At 46.3% G+C, this 14,451-nt stretch overlaps 1 protein-coding gene across 1 annotated transcript in view; it reads left to right on the top strand.

Annotated features, from left to right (window-relative positions):
* Positions 1-14,451, top strand: part of COL4A6 (collagen type IV alpha 6 chain) — a 280,716-nt gene that overhangs the window by 249,615 nt on the left and 16,650 nt on the right. Inside the window, exons 24-32 of the mRNA XM_012750455.3 lie at positions 5,849-5,920; positions 6,200-6,307; positions 7,342-7,563; positions 7,951-8,112; positions 9,765-9,935; positions 10,681-10,824; positions 11,278-11,403; positions 11,875-12,056; positions 13,990-14,053. Coding sequence (XP_012605909.2) covers positions 5,849-5,920; positions 6,200-6,307; positions 7,342-7,563; positions 7,951-8,112; positions 9,765-9,935; positions 10,681-10,824; positions 11,278-11,403; positions 11,875-12,056; positions 13,990-14,053 — 1,251 coding nt within the window. The remainder of the gene's footprint in view (positions 1-5,848; positions 5,921-6,199; positions 6,308-7,341; positions 7,564-7,950; positions 8,113-9,764; positions 9,936-10,680; positions 10,825-11,277; positions 11,404-11,874; positions 12,057-13,989; positions 14,054-14,451) is intronic.

The following is a 14,451-nucleotide window of genomic DNA, read 5'->3' as shown; positions in this document are numbered from 1 at the left end:
CTAGTCTAATCCTCATTTGATACCTTAACTCCCTCCCCTTTCTATAACTTTTTTCTACTTGAATTTCAGGAATTATAGTGAATGACAGTTCTGCTTATAGATTTTGAAGATGCTATGCTAATAACTGATCTTCTTCCATACAGCCAGAACAGCTCTTCATTCCAACGTTTGTGCTTTCACAACTTCTATGTTTACCAGTAGTGGTACCACACTTCCTATAGTTATCTGAAGTTTGAAAATTTGAAATTATCTCTTATTCTTCCTTTGCAATGTCTCTTCTTCTTGCTACTAAACTCTTATTATCTCATGCCTAGTTTATCAAATACCTATATGCTTGTTGAAATAAATGGATAGTTGGTTGGTTGGATGGATGGGTAAGTGAGTGAATGACAACTTCCTAAGTATTTTTTCATCTTCTACCTCCAGAGTTTTCATATTCAATTATACCATGAACACTGCTGCCAATTTAGTATCTGTAAAGTGCCAATATCATCATAATACTTCTTTAGTCCAAAGCCACAAATGATCCCCATTGAATAGAGGATAATGTCCAAACTTCTCAGCCTGGAATTTAAAAGTCTCCAAACATGGCCACAACTAACCTCTTCATATAGCACACTCTTCACAAAAACAAAAACAAAAAAAAAAAAAACTAAGACTCCAGTCTTCTTCACTGTACACAAAGATAACATGTTCACTTCCAACACCAAGATTTTTCCCATGTTGCCTTTATCTGGAATGTTCTTCCCCTTTTCTTTATGTAGTCACATAATATCCATCTTTCAGGGTTGAACATAAGCCCCACTTCTTCCATGAAGCTTTCCCTTGACCTCCACAGTATGTGATTGCTACTTAAATTATATATCTCCTTCCATTAATGCTTTTACGTTTCCCAGCTACATTGTAAGTCTCTGAATGCTAAGCAAGATGAGTAATACTTCTTAGAGTTTCTCAACCTGCCTAGCATAGTGCAGTGTTCCAAAAGAGACTATTATTTATTTGCAGAAGAAAGAGTCTTCCCCATAACCAAGGGGCTATTTCTTAAACCTGTTTCTCCTTTTTCTACCTTGAAGAATTTTTAAAAAAGAAGAAAACAGGATACCAGGTCTTATATAATTTTATTTATTGTAAAATCTATTTTTATGAACTGGTATAATAAGGATGATAGTACAAGTTAAAACTTGATGATTCAAGATTCTAAAAACCAAGTCAATATTTCTTTTCACAAATTCTTAAGAAGGCTGAAAGGGCTTTTATCAAACAAAATCATTCTGTCTTTTGGAAGTCCTAGGTTAGCTGTAACTTTGCTTCAGCTCTGTCCCCAGAGACATTACTCATGGTCATTCTACTGCCCCTCTCCCAAATGAGTCTTTACTCTAGGTCAGCCCATTTTGTAGGCCACTGAGTTATAATAGCATGACACCTACAAATGTACATACCCCCAAATCTGGATATTATCAACATTTCAACTGTTTGAGAACAGGCTGAGTCAACAGAAAAAAGCCCATGGTACCATTTCTATCCCAAATTTCACTAGTCCCTGAATATAGAAAGTTCTTAGGAATATACTGATATAGTAAGCTATAGCTTAGGAGATGCCTTATGCAGAAAATGTCTGTTATTTTGTTTCTTGTTGCTATAACAATACCTGAGACTGGATAATTATAAAGAAAAGAGGTGTATTTCATTCACAGTTCAAGTAGCCCATCTGGTGAGGGTCTTGTGCTTCTTTAACTCATGACAGAAAGTGGAAGGGCATGTGTGAAAGAGGCCAAACAACAGAGGCAACCTCACTATATAACAGCCTGTTCTCGTGGGAACTAATCTATTTCCACAAGAACTATTCTATGGAGAAATAACCCAGTCTCCTGAGAAGGAGATTAATCCATCTTAACACACTAACCACTTCCCCACAAAGCCACATTGGGAACCAAGCCTCAACATGAGTTGTGGTGGTGACAAACCATATTCAAACCATAGCCATGTCCTTGCTGTAGTACCAAGACTTTAAAAACATTACTTCAAGCCAAGTGGTGTGGGGGCATGCACCTATAATCTCAGCTACTTGGGATTCTAAGATGGAAGGATCTCTTGAGTCCAGGAGTGTGAGTCCAGCCTGGGCAACATAGCAAGACCAGGACCCCTTGCCTCCAGAATGAAAAAAAAAAAGAAAGGAAAAAATTACTTCAGTAAAGAACATTAGCTTTCTCTGTATCTATGGCAACCAAATATAACTCCTCAAACCAAGCTTCCTTTCCATACAATTTTTAAAACAAATAACCTGTGGGCCCCAGACATTTGCATTGTAGCCATTTTGGTTGCCATGAAATGTGCCCACTCCAATCAGTAGTAGCCCAGGCTAGGGCAGCTGTATTGCTAGGAAAGGGAATGTAATCATCAAATGAGTAGTGTGAATTATTACACACTTTGGGCAAGCAGACAACTGGCTGTTTCCAAAGAGGTTGTGTTCCAGATGCTCATGGTGATCAATCACCCTGCTTATTACTGAAGTGTGTCTACTATGTGCTTGATCCTGTGTGGGTGCCAGTATTCTCTACTCAGTTCAGACAGGGGAGTGGGTTGGTGGGCATATCTGGGCTGCTGACTACACTGGCTTGGGCCTCAAGGGACTTCTGTCCTGGTTTGATTTTCTTCTTTACTTCATTGGTCTAGGTGACTGCTGCTGCAGGGAGAAGGTTGGTAAAGGAGACTTAGACACAGAGGGAGGTGAGAGCTAGCCAAGTCCACAGGTTCTCATATACTAGTGTTGGCCAAACACCCCTCTTTGTGTTCACCTTTGTCTCAGACACTCACAATGGCCTGAGTACCACACCGGAGCCCATGTTTGGAGTGGGGTGATCTTAAAGCTGGGATGCAAAGGCTGACACTGACTCTGACACTGCTTTGAAGGCTCCTTGGCACATAGCTTCTACAGGGGGGAAGTATGGGAGTAAGTGGGCATACAGTGTCTGAGAGGGGCTGATTTCCTTCACCCTGCATGTTGATGGCTTGGCTGATCTCTACTTTAACCAATTTCATTCTCTGAACTTAACTGGGGCTATAAATTGCCTTGGGAGATACCTGAAAGGACCCACACATGTCTGATCTTTATTCATTAGACCCAGAACAAATTGAGACGCTTCGAATCTTGATAACCAGAGGCCCTTTTTATTCTGAAGATGAATTTTGGCATTAATGGGAAACAATCTGAATAATTAGGTCATTTGTTGCACTTATAAAACAGATCATGGGTAGACCAGATCTCTGCTTTGTTAAGGAGAAGGCTCTGAACTGAGGAATGTAAAGTAGAAGACAGGATGTGAAGTCAAAGAGCCAAATACCAGTGTGACTTGGAAGTCCTTACCTTCTCACCATTTGGAACCTCTGCTTGCAATACACAAGCGTGGTGTGGTATACAGGTCTGAGGCAAAATTAGGAAGGGAAATATGTCCTTGATTTCCTCTGGTTTCAATCCACCTTCCCTTTGATCATTATTTTTCCTATGCTGGTACCTTTCCAGATGCCTATTTTCAGCCCCATCTTCTAAAGGCTACTTAAAATCTGGCTGTCACAGGTGGAAAGAAACTGTTAAACTGATCTGATAAATTAAGGGTAGATGGCTTCATGTTTGGACCCAGCCCAGAGATGTTTTTATTTTACTAAGTTTGTTTCTAAGACATAAAGCAGAACTGTAATAGTAGAGTTTGACACATTGGAGCCAATGGGCTATTGAGATAGTGGGGCACAAGAGAGTCTACTGCAGGGTCCGTCTCACAATACCATGTATACTGTCTATAAAGGCAGTTCTTCAGCCTAGTTCAGAGGACCCAGGCCCAAGCCAAGCACAGGGTTGGAAGCCCCCTCCCAGTGAAGCATCTCATCATAACTCGCTTGCCTATAGAGCATATTTCCATAGTAGGGAAACAACTGTCAGAAATAGTTCTGCTGGCCAGGCGCGGTGGCTCACACCTATAATCCTAGCACTCTGTGAGGCCATGGTTAGGAGGATCACTCAAGGTCAGGAGTTTGAAACCAGCCTGAGCAAGAGCGAGACCCCTTCTCTACTAAAAATAGAAAGAAATCAATTGGCCAACAAAAAAATATATAGAAAAACTTAGCCAGGCATGGTGGCGCATGCCTGTAGTCCCAGCTGCTTGGGAGGCTGAAGCAGGAGGATCACTTAAGTCCAGGAGTTTGAGGTTGCTGTGAGCTAGGTTGATGCCACAGCACTTTAGCCTGGGCAACAAAGTGAGACTCTGTCTGAAAAAAAAAAAAGAAATAGTTCTGCCATCTCAATGTCTGGCAGGATGGAGGTGGGTGTGACCACCCGTGGAGGAGGATCCAGGCTCATGGCCATCTTTCCTCCTGTGGAAATATGACTATGGAAATCTGAGGTCTAAAAGGCAGAAAGTTGCTGCCCTGGCTACATGTTAGTAGCATCACTAACATGACCAAAGTAGAAACTAGGGTATGGCCTTACAGGAGCTCTTCTGAATACTCCTTCTTATATAAGATAATGACTATTATTAATTGAGCACATAACCAGAGTGCCAGCCACTGTGCTATGTGCTATTAGCTCTGTTTTATATAATCCTCACAAACACCATATGAGAGAGGTAGTTCCCATTTTACACATGAGGCTTAGAGAGGTGCAAGTATCTTGCCTACAAAGCTGGTTAGTAGCAGAACTAGGGTACCAGCTCAGGTCTGTCTGGCTTCAGAGCCCAATCTCTTAACCAATACATTATGCTGTTCAGTATTCAATCTTGAGTTAAGAAAATAGAAGTGGGATTGAAGGAGGAATTCCAGCCAGTTGAATAAGCAGTCTGAATCATAGGCTGTATACATATTTTTCAGAAATACAATTTGGGATTTATTTTAAGTACAGGCAAAGGCTATAGAGGTTTATTAAACTGTTGGCTCTGTGGTTTAAAGCAGACCTTGGGCGATTGTTTTAATGAATAGGCAAGAGTAATTTTAATTAGCTTAGCAATTGTTTGTAAATGGTACTTGAGGGAGCCGACAATTTGTTCACCAGTATTTTATTCAACCTCGCCTCTGTGATCTTATAGACTCTTTATTTGTATTATGAATGAGCAAGGAAGAATTTGCTAGGGGAAGGGCTATGCATTTCAATTTTGACATCTTGAATATTGAAATTGACTAGTCCTTCTCTCTGAGTAGCAGAGTTGACAGTTTCAAATAAGGAGGTGAGGGAAGGGTCACCATTTGCCTATCATGGCCAAGAGACAGGGGTCTTCATTGTTTGCCTGGTATACACATATGGGTTTGATGGGTTTGACCAAGGACAATCAATAGGTTTCAGTAGATCCCAAATGAAGTATATTAAAAGAGGCAATTGGTTTGTGGAAAGCTTCATTCCAAGAAAAGGGTAGACATGTGAACTTGAGGAGTCTTTATACCCTCCCATCTAGTCATATGGGCACAATGGACCCTTAGGAGTAACCCTAGGCACCCATCCTAGGGTGAGGCTCTATCTGAGGGCAGGGTGAGTAGGCAATTGCTGTTTGCTGCTGCTCCTGCACAGGCCACTTCTAGGAAACCTTATTAGGTAACATCGGCTACATAGGTGACTGCTTGCCCACTGGGCACCAATGATTTGATAAGTAATATCCGGGCACTTGGACACTTATCATCTGTAAACAGTTATACTGCTGGTAATGCCCAAAAGCTTCTGATGCCAAGGTTTTCCTGTGTGGGCTCCCAGATGCTGAGTGGGGAGAACTTGGCTGTCCCATTAAATGGAATGTAAGTAAAGGAGCATGCTAGGGGGAAATCTTCCTTGACACAGTGGGTTTACCAGATGCATACATGTTACCATTTACAGGAGTCACCTTGCCTTGTATTATTCCCGGGTCATACGGTCCATCAGGATTCCCAGGAACTCCTGGATTCCCAGGTATGGAATGAAGCCAGGTAAAGCAACTGAGCACATTTGTAAGGGCCATGAGCCAAAGGAAGCAGAGGATAGCCTGGTAGCATTTGAGTGAGGATCCACATTCCTCCTAAGGGGAGCCTTCAGGATTGAGGAGGTAGAATGGTTCTGGGAGAGGGCAGTGTGGGGAGGTGAGACTAGGAGAGACCCTCTAAGAGTCTAGGATTCTTGACTGAACATCACACATCATGCCTAGCCATCCTGACTTTCCTGTCCTCTTAATATTTACATTTGGGTTTTCAGGCCCTAAAGGGGCCCGTGGCCTCCCTGGGACTCCAGGCCAGCCTGGATCACGTGGAAATAAAGGAGAGCCTGGGAGTCCAGGAGTAGTTCACCTCCCTGAATTGCCAGGTAAGAAAAGGAGCTTCTCCTTTTGTGTGAATGTGTGTCTGGAGTGAGGTAGCCCTCCACCAAGTACAGCAAGCCAAGTTTGCTCACCAGTGTGGCTGGGATGGTTTGATTTTATACCCAAGCAAGACAGAGCATATAGAGCCATAGAATGATGGTATATCAGAACAATAAGGGTCATTTGAGATCAGCTGGGACAACCCCTTAACTTTCAGGTGAAAAAACTAAGGCCCAAATAGGAAATGACTTGTCCAAGATCACAAAGCCACTAGTGACAGAGCTAGGACTCTGCCAGACTGCCTGCCAGTCCTATGACGGTTTCCTGGATCAACTCCTTAAAGGTCAGAGAAAGAGATTGAGATCAGTCAGAGGAAAGTTGTCCATTTCTATCCCTCTTCGCATACCCTGTTCCAACCTGAGCTTCATGTTCGGTTCTACTCTGTAGCATTTCTCAAACTGTGCTTCAGCATCACTCAGGAACTTACTGGAAAGGCAGATTCTCAGCCTGTCCCTGAGACCTGCTGATCAGAAACTCTGGGGCTGGGCCTGGCGATCTGTGTGTTGCCCCAGGTGACCGTGACACTGGCTCAGGTTTGAGAACCGCCACTGCTCTATGGCTTGGGGCTCATCTTGGACCGCGTGCTCTGGGGTTCCCTCCACTACCCTCTCCCCACCCGAGAAGAGGGAGGTGTGACAGCAGGAGCCAGACAACTCCAGAAGAGGCTGAGCTTTTGCCAGGAGGCCTTGGGAGTGACCTGTGCTCTTCGGCAACTGTAGGAGCCCCGGAGCAGGTTGCTGAGCTCTGCCCGTGGCCTGGCCTCACTGAACTAGAACCTCTTCCGGGTCACAGGGCACAGTCCCTGCCTCTGCGTGAGGCCTGCCAGGACCAGAGACCCCTGAGCTTCAAGAGAAGTGACATATATTATTAAAATAAACATGTTAGCTTTCATATTAGAAAAATCTATCTCAGAGATCTTTACCCAGACAAATCACTTCTAAACATCCATGGCCTTTTATTTTTGCCTTTTTACATTTAGGATTTCCTGGACCTCGTGGGGAGAAGGGCTTGCCTGGGTTTCCTGGGCTCCCTGGAAAAGATGGCTTACCTGGGAAGGTTGGCAGTCCAGGTTTACCAGGTCCCAAGGGAGCCCCTGGTGACATCTTTGGTGCTGAAAATGGTGCTCCGGGGGAGCAAGGCCTACAGGGATTGCCAGGGGACAGAGGATTTCCTGGAGACTCTGGCCTTCTAGGACCTAAGGGTGACTCTTTTTGTGCCACTTATTTAATGATTGAATATCTTACATTAATCAGTATACCTGCATGAATACTTGCATGAATCTGGGTGATGGTTTAATGAGAGGGTTAAAAAGAAATATCATTTTGTTCTGGCCCTCTCTTTTGAGAAATCTTCCTTAAATGGCCTGAGTCCATTTTGCTGTCTTAATAATTCCAGAAACGACCATGCCATAGTCAAATGTCTTGCCAAGGCTCTGGTTTACTGCTGGGGATAGCATCAAGACTGGAGCTGAGAAGACAGTGGCACCTGGGATGAATCCTGGGCCAACCTCTTCTGCTGCAAGTTGGTTTGGTGACTCAGTCCCTACTATCCATCCAGGCTGTGAGCATCTGTCCTTTTCTTTTATTAGGTATACTTGGGAAGTCTGGCTTGCTGGGCCCCAAAGGTGAACGGGGCAGCTCTGGAACACCAGGACAAGTGGGACAGCCAGGGCCCCCAGGGTCTGGTGGTCTGTATGGCAGCAAGGGCAAACCTGGACTCCCAGGAGCACCAGGCTTTCCAGGCATTTCAGGTGGGTCCTTTGGAGGAGGGGCTTCCATTAGGCCCTGGGCCCAGGTACCCTGTGAGGCAATAGCAGCAGGGTGAAATGGTCAGAATTTAGAATGAGACTTGACATTCCTAACCTCTCAAGTTTCAAATCTCAAATCACTCTCGCAGTGCCAAGTGGAACAGATTGCTGCAAGCTAGCTTCCAAAATATTACCACAACTCTCGCCCCACCCCCTCCTCAATGGCTTCATACCTGCTTTTCATGCCTTAGCCTCTCTTCCTGACTTCCCCAGTTAGAGAAGCCACCCTCATTGTTGACGTGGGTCCAGCCCATCTCCATTGCCTTCACTGGGGCCATGGGGAGCCTGCTTCGGGTTGGGGAGAAGCTTGAGCGGAGTGTGGCCACTCTGGCAGCCTGCCTCAGGCGAGCGTGCCTCTGAGGACCCACAGCCAAAGTGTCTTTCACTCAGGAGTGGGGCCTAACATCCCCTGGTTCCAGCCTGGTGTTGGCATCTTGCGTTTTCCTTGCACTGCCCTCCTCACCTTGCCTCAGTGACTACGTCATTCCCTACCCCGACCCTTACTCCTGGCCAAGTGACTGAAGTTGAGTTATTTGCAGAGCCATTAATATCCTTTTTGTCCTTCTGTGTTTCTGGAGTCTTCACATAGGCTGCCTAGGTGAGAAAACACAGCACACAAGCTCACAGACTAACACCCCCTCTGGCTTTGCCGCTCAGGGAATTATCTGACTGTACACTATAACGGGGCCTTGCTTACGAGGCTGGGGATCCTTGAGCTCATGCTGTGGGGTTGGCTCCCATTGAATTTCCTTCCCTTGTTGCAGAGTCCCCTTCACAGCCTCCCATTTGAATCCTGGGGCTTGCAGCTACTTGATGCTTTTCAATCCATAGAAAGCCAAGTCAGCCATTCATTTGGGTCCTTGGGGGCCCAAATACCTCTGTCGTCATTGATTTAATCCTTTGGTTTTTTAATTTCCTTGCTTTGTACCTGAACATTCCACTTTGGCAGCAGCTCAGGAGGTTAATCCCATTGACCAACTTTAAAGCGTGGCGAAAGACGTCTCAGAATACCTAGGAGACCAAATGGGCCTTGTGGGTTTCTACAGTGCTTGGCACTAGGGGGTCTTTCAACCTTAATGCCAAGGAACTAGCTGACTTAACTGCTTGCTTCAGGGATTAAAAGGGCAGCCTTGTATCCAAGGCTCCCTGGGAGGCTGAAACAACAGCTCAGCTTTAACCTCTACTTCACCGATTGGCTCAGGAAACAGCCATTGTGGTGTGATTCAGACTGGAAGGACCAGGAGACTGGAGCCCAGTTGCCACCCTGGCTTCCCAGAGCTGCATTTAGAGGCTAAAGTGTGAACCACATTCACAAAGGGAGAACAAGTTATAATCAGCAGGGGCTTACTTTCCCTGCCAGCCATTGTGCCATGCTGGAAGCAATAGCCATTGGCATGGTGCTCTGGGTAGTAGGTGCTAATGCTTCAGCCAGCTAAGAACACTGCCTGTTAGCAGCTTGCATGTGCCATTGTTAAAGGGCCATTTATAAAACCTAATAAGCCAACCAACCAGAAGCTATGGGAATAGGCAGTGGCCCAGATCTGCCCAGAACCTCACTTGACAGCTGTCCTGTGCTCTCTCCTATGCTGATTCAGGGAATCCTGGAAAGAAAGGTCCAAGAGGCGAGATAGGTGCCCCTGGATCAACTGGAAAGAGAGGTTTGCCTGGGTTGAAAGGCCTTCCTGGATCGCCAGGGCTGACTGGCTTGCTGGGAAACGTAGGCTTGCCAGGGAGCACTGGGTTGCCAGGCCTCCCAGGCTCAAAGGGTAAGTGAAGTGATCAGTGAAGTGACCAGTAGGTGCCAAAAAGGAGCTTTCTAGTTGCCCAGCTTGCTCCCTTCTTTCTTCAGAGGAATGGGGAATAGGGAGGGAGTTGGACAGGGCTTTTCATGGCAAGATAGTTGGACAAGGCTATAGTGCTAAAGGAGGACTCCCACCCAAGATGAGTCACCCTTATTGCCTACTGGGTGGAACACTGGGCTGAATATCATGGTTAACAAAGCCTAGGACAGTGACAGCCATACTGGGTGTACCCCATTGTGCGACTCCTACCATCAAGCCAGATAGCACTAACTTCCTATGATTGCCCTGATAGCCATCAGTGGTTGGGCAGGTGGCATCTCTATTTTAAACAGGGGAAAGTGACTGGTCCAGGGTCACACAACTGGTTAGCAGCAGAGACAGACTACAACCCATTGCTCTGCATCCTGGCCCTGGGCTTTTTAAATTTTTTCTGTGCCACACATGAGCTCTAACGTGGTGAATCATGAGAGAGGGGCCCACTTCTTTCCTTTGCATTTCTTAGTGCCATGTCCCTATTCAGGGAAGTGGTATAATGTGTAATGACTAAGAGCTTGCTAATGACTAAGATCTTGGAGTTAGAGAAACCTGGGTTTGAATCCCTTCTTTGTAACTTCCTAGCTACATGACTTTGGGCAAGTCAACCTCTCTGAGCCTCCATTTCCTTATATGTAAAATGAGGATAATAATAGAAGTTCTCATTTCTCAACAGGTGAGAAGGGCTCCGTTGGACTGATAGGTTTTCCAGGGATACCAGGTCTCCCTGGTATTCCTGGAGCAAGTGGTTTAAAAGGAATCCTAGGGTCAGCTGGAAAAGTAGGACCATCTGGACGGGATGGTAGTCCTGGTGAAAAGGGTGAGCTGGGGAATGGAATTCTGGAATTGCCACCCATGCTTCCCAGTGTACATATAGTTTTTTGACTTTGTCATTAGTATGGTTTATACCAACCTTATGTTAGATAGTAAGATTCCGGGCTCCTGCATTAAGTCCTTTTAAACCAAAAGACCTAATCCCTTCTGAGTTAACATTGCATGTTAGAGGCCTTGTCTATACATTCCCAGATGATCAGAGGAGTAGGGTTTTCAGTAGGGTCTGAAGTCCATGCTGGTGGACTTTGGGTTTGTAGAATGAAAGGGCATACACAAAAAAATGCAAAGTTGGGAGAATGGAGGTAGGGAAGAAGATAACAGGGCTCAGAAAGCGGGCTGGGGGTGGTGTAGGATGACATGATATGAAAGGTCAGCCTTTGCCTGACCCCGTGTCTAAGCTGTCTTTCTCACACTGATCTCCTGATCTCCATCCCTGCAGGAGACAGAGGCGAACCAGGGCCAGTCGGAATGCCCAGTCTAAGACTTCCAATGCTGAACCTTTGGCTCAAAGGAGACAAAGGCTCTCAGGGTTCAGCCGGATCAGATGGATTTCCTGGACCCAGAGGTACTGGGGCAGGGGATGGACAGGAGAAATGCCCAAGAAAGGTTTTACAACCAAACTTAGCTTCCTTCCTGAGAAAAGGCCCTAAAGTACAAGCCCCGCCCCCCACCCTATATAGCACTGTGCAGTCCAAGGAGGCTGTCTTCCTGGACTTTGAGTGCCTGGACTTTGAGACTGCCATTTGTCATTGTCACTGTAGAAGTGAGATTTTCAACCACAGGCTGTGGTATCCCTGGGGGAGCTTGGCAGATAGTAGGGCCTGGGTACTGAGCTGCTTTACCAGTGCCAGGCTGGAGTGGCCCTGAGGATGCCCCACAAGGCCGCAGACATTTCCCCCCCCCCACTCTACCACCACCCCCAAGCTAACTGCCACCTAAGCCCACACATGGCCTGTGACCCAGGGCACCTGCCTCTTGGCAAGCAGGTTTTCTCTTGCCTGGAGTCTTTTTCTAAGCCCTTTTGCTTTTTTCCCAGGTGACAAAGGACAGGCTGGCCTCCCTGGGCTACCAGGCCTGCCTGGAGCTCCTGGCTTCCCCAGCACCATCAAGGGACTTACTGGGAGGCCAGGCCTTCCTGGCTCCACAGGACTACGGGGCTTACCTGGCATGAAGGGGTCCCCGGGGATCACAGGTTTCCCAGGAATGCCAGGAGAAAGTGTAAGTGTGTCCAGATCTTCATCTCTCCACTAGAGAAGGCCCCCATAGCAGAGGGACACACCCCCACTGCCCCCCTTTCTAATCCCAACCCACTTCCCAGCCCCCTTCCCCAGGACATCCTCAGGCAGAGCCCTCTCCTTGAGTATGACAGGTCTTCCCACCCTTTCCCAAATATCCCCTCCTCCTTTGTTCACGTTATCTCCCCCACGTGGCAGAGCCTCCTCCCTCCTGTGTGATTGCCCAATACCTGCCTGTCCTTCAGGCCCCAGCCCAGGCGCCATCTCCTCCAGGAGTTCCTGAGCTCCCACAGTGCTGGCAGTCTGCACGTCTCACTGCTGACATTGATCCTAGTTGCTTCTGTGTGGGTCTGACTTCCTTCCTCAGTGAGATTGTTAGGGCTTGAGAACAAGAACTGCCTTATACGCTTTTTAGTCTGCATCCTACTGCCAGCATTCCACATTGAGTTTGGCACATCGCAAGAATTCAGGACAGACTTCTTGATGTTTTGATAGAAAGGTCTTTGAAGCTCTGCAAGGGGCCAAAACTAGCAAAGAATCAAGTCTAGCTTTTCTGGTATCTTAAAAGGCAGGGAGGTGGAGTAGGCTTAGCAGTGAGACAGACTTGTATTTGAATCCCAGCTCTGTCACTCATCAACTCTGTGATCTTGTGCACACTGTTTAACTTCCCTGAACTTCACTTCCCTCATCAGTGAAAATGGGAATAATATTCAAACCTTCTTCAGACAGTAGTGAGGGTTAAGTGAGATGATACATGTAAATCACTTAACATTGTGTCTGGCACATGACAGGCTATGCAAAAATAGTAGCAGTATCGAAGGGTCTAAATGAACTAAATCACAGATCACCTGTGCTCCCTGCAGGCAAAAGTATCAGCCCATCTGATGGAGAGAACCCACACACACATACACACACATTCTCTCTCTCTCTCTCTCTCTCTCTCTCTCTCTCTCTCTCTCTCTCTCTCTCTCTCTCTCTCTCTCTCTCTCTCTCTCTCATACTCCCATACTCTCCTAAGGCTTTTGCAAAATAAATAGTCCTAGACTGGATAGTCCTGACTACTCTCACACTAGGAGGGATGGAAATAAATTGGGAGGACATTCCAGTAGGCATCCTAGAGTGAGCAGAGCTCAGAATTAGGAAAAAGTATATCAATGTGCCAGGTGAAGCCAGGCAAGGAAGCAGGCAGAATGGAGGGGGTAAGTGACACATGTCTTTACTGGGTACTGAGTACTTCTCAAAATGAATCAAAACCATACCAGATTCCAGGTGTTGAACAGTTCTAATGGCAGCTAACATGTCCACTTCCCAGACTCAGATAGTGTGTTGAACATTAGCCAGTGCAGTGAAGGCAGCTTTTCCTGTGAAAATGGTAACATTCACCCAAATTCAGACTCCAGCACCTACACACACACAACCTAATACCTGGTGGCAGGAGGACCTTGTGTTCCTTGAGGAACCTGTGTCAGAAGGCTAGCCCTGCATAGTGAAGCAAAACTTCTTCCCATGCATAATGGCTTCAGAGCTTTGGCAAGGGTAGTGGTAGCTGACTTCTGTGAAATACATAGTGTGTCTGGCCTAACTGCCACGTTTCATATTTTTAAGAGACTCACTAGAGCAGCCACACCTTGATTTCCCAAGATTCCAATTTTGATAGGCAGTGGGAAGTTGTGAATAACAAGACTAGGATTAATCTGCAGATGGAATCCTCCCCTACAAATCCCAAGTATGCGCTTCTGCCCTTTGCTCAGCACCTTCCCATTCGCAAGGTGTACCCCCCACACCCACTGTCCACTGCAGCCCCAGAGTGCATGATAGAAATCTCTCAGGCAGTGGCTCAGTGAGGAGAGAAGGGGTAAGAGGGTGAGCAGCCCTGAGCTCTGGGCAGAAATGATGATTCCAATGTTGCTTTGAAGGGTTCCCAGGGTCTCCGTGGAGCTCCTGGCTTCCCAGGAGTATCTGGTCTCCCAGGCTTAAAAGGTAAGGCATTTTTCTCTTTTAATACATTTTTCTAAAGCAATATGAATTTCTAGGAGGCCCAGGGCTCTCTTGGGGGAGGGCAGGATTCTATGTTTAGGGGAAAGTGAATTGATGTACATTTTTCACTTTGGCAAAATCTCCTTGGCTGTCCTTGTTCCTCAGAGACAATGAATGCAACAAACATTGGTACCTACCAAAATGTCTCTCCCAGGCTTTCATGGAGCCAAGGAAAAGGCTGTCCCTTGGCTTTGTGATTTGACTCATCTGCCTTCCAAACTCAGGAGGAGAGGAGAACCTTAGCTCTAGTCTTTACCCCCGATGAACCTAGCCCTCTCTAAGCAGGAAAAATTCCCTTCTTTGCTGGCATCACTCTTCCATTCTAGTGATGTTTTAGGGCC

The sequence above is a fragment of the Microcebus murinus genome, chromosome X (genome assembly GCF_040939455.1).
Source record: "Microcebus murinus isolate Inina chromosome X, M.murinus_Inina_mat1.0, whole genome shotgun sequence".
In the NCBI taxonomy this organism is placed as follows: domain Eukaryota; kingdom Metazoa; phylum Chordata; class Mammalia; order Primates; family Cheirogaleidae; genus Microcebus; species Microcebus murinus.
This window is presented reverse-complemented; position numbering and strand designations above follow the sequence as displayed.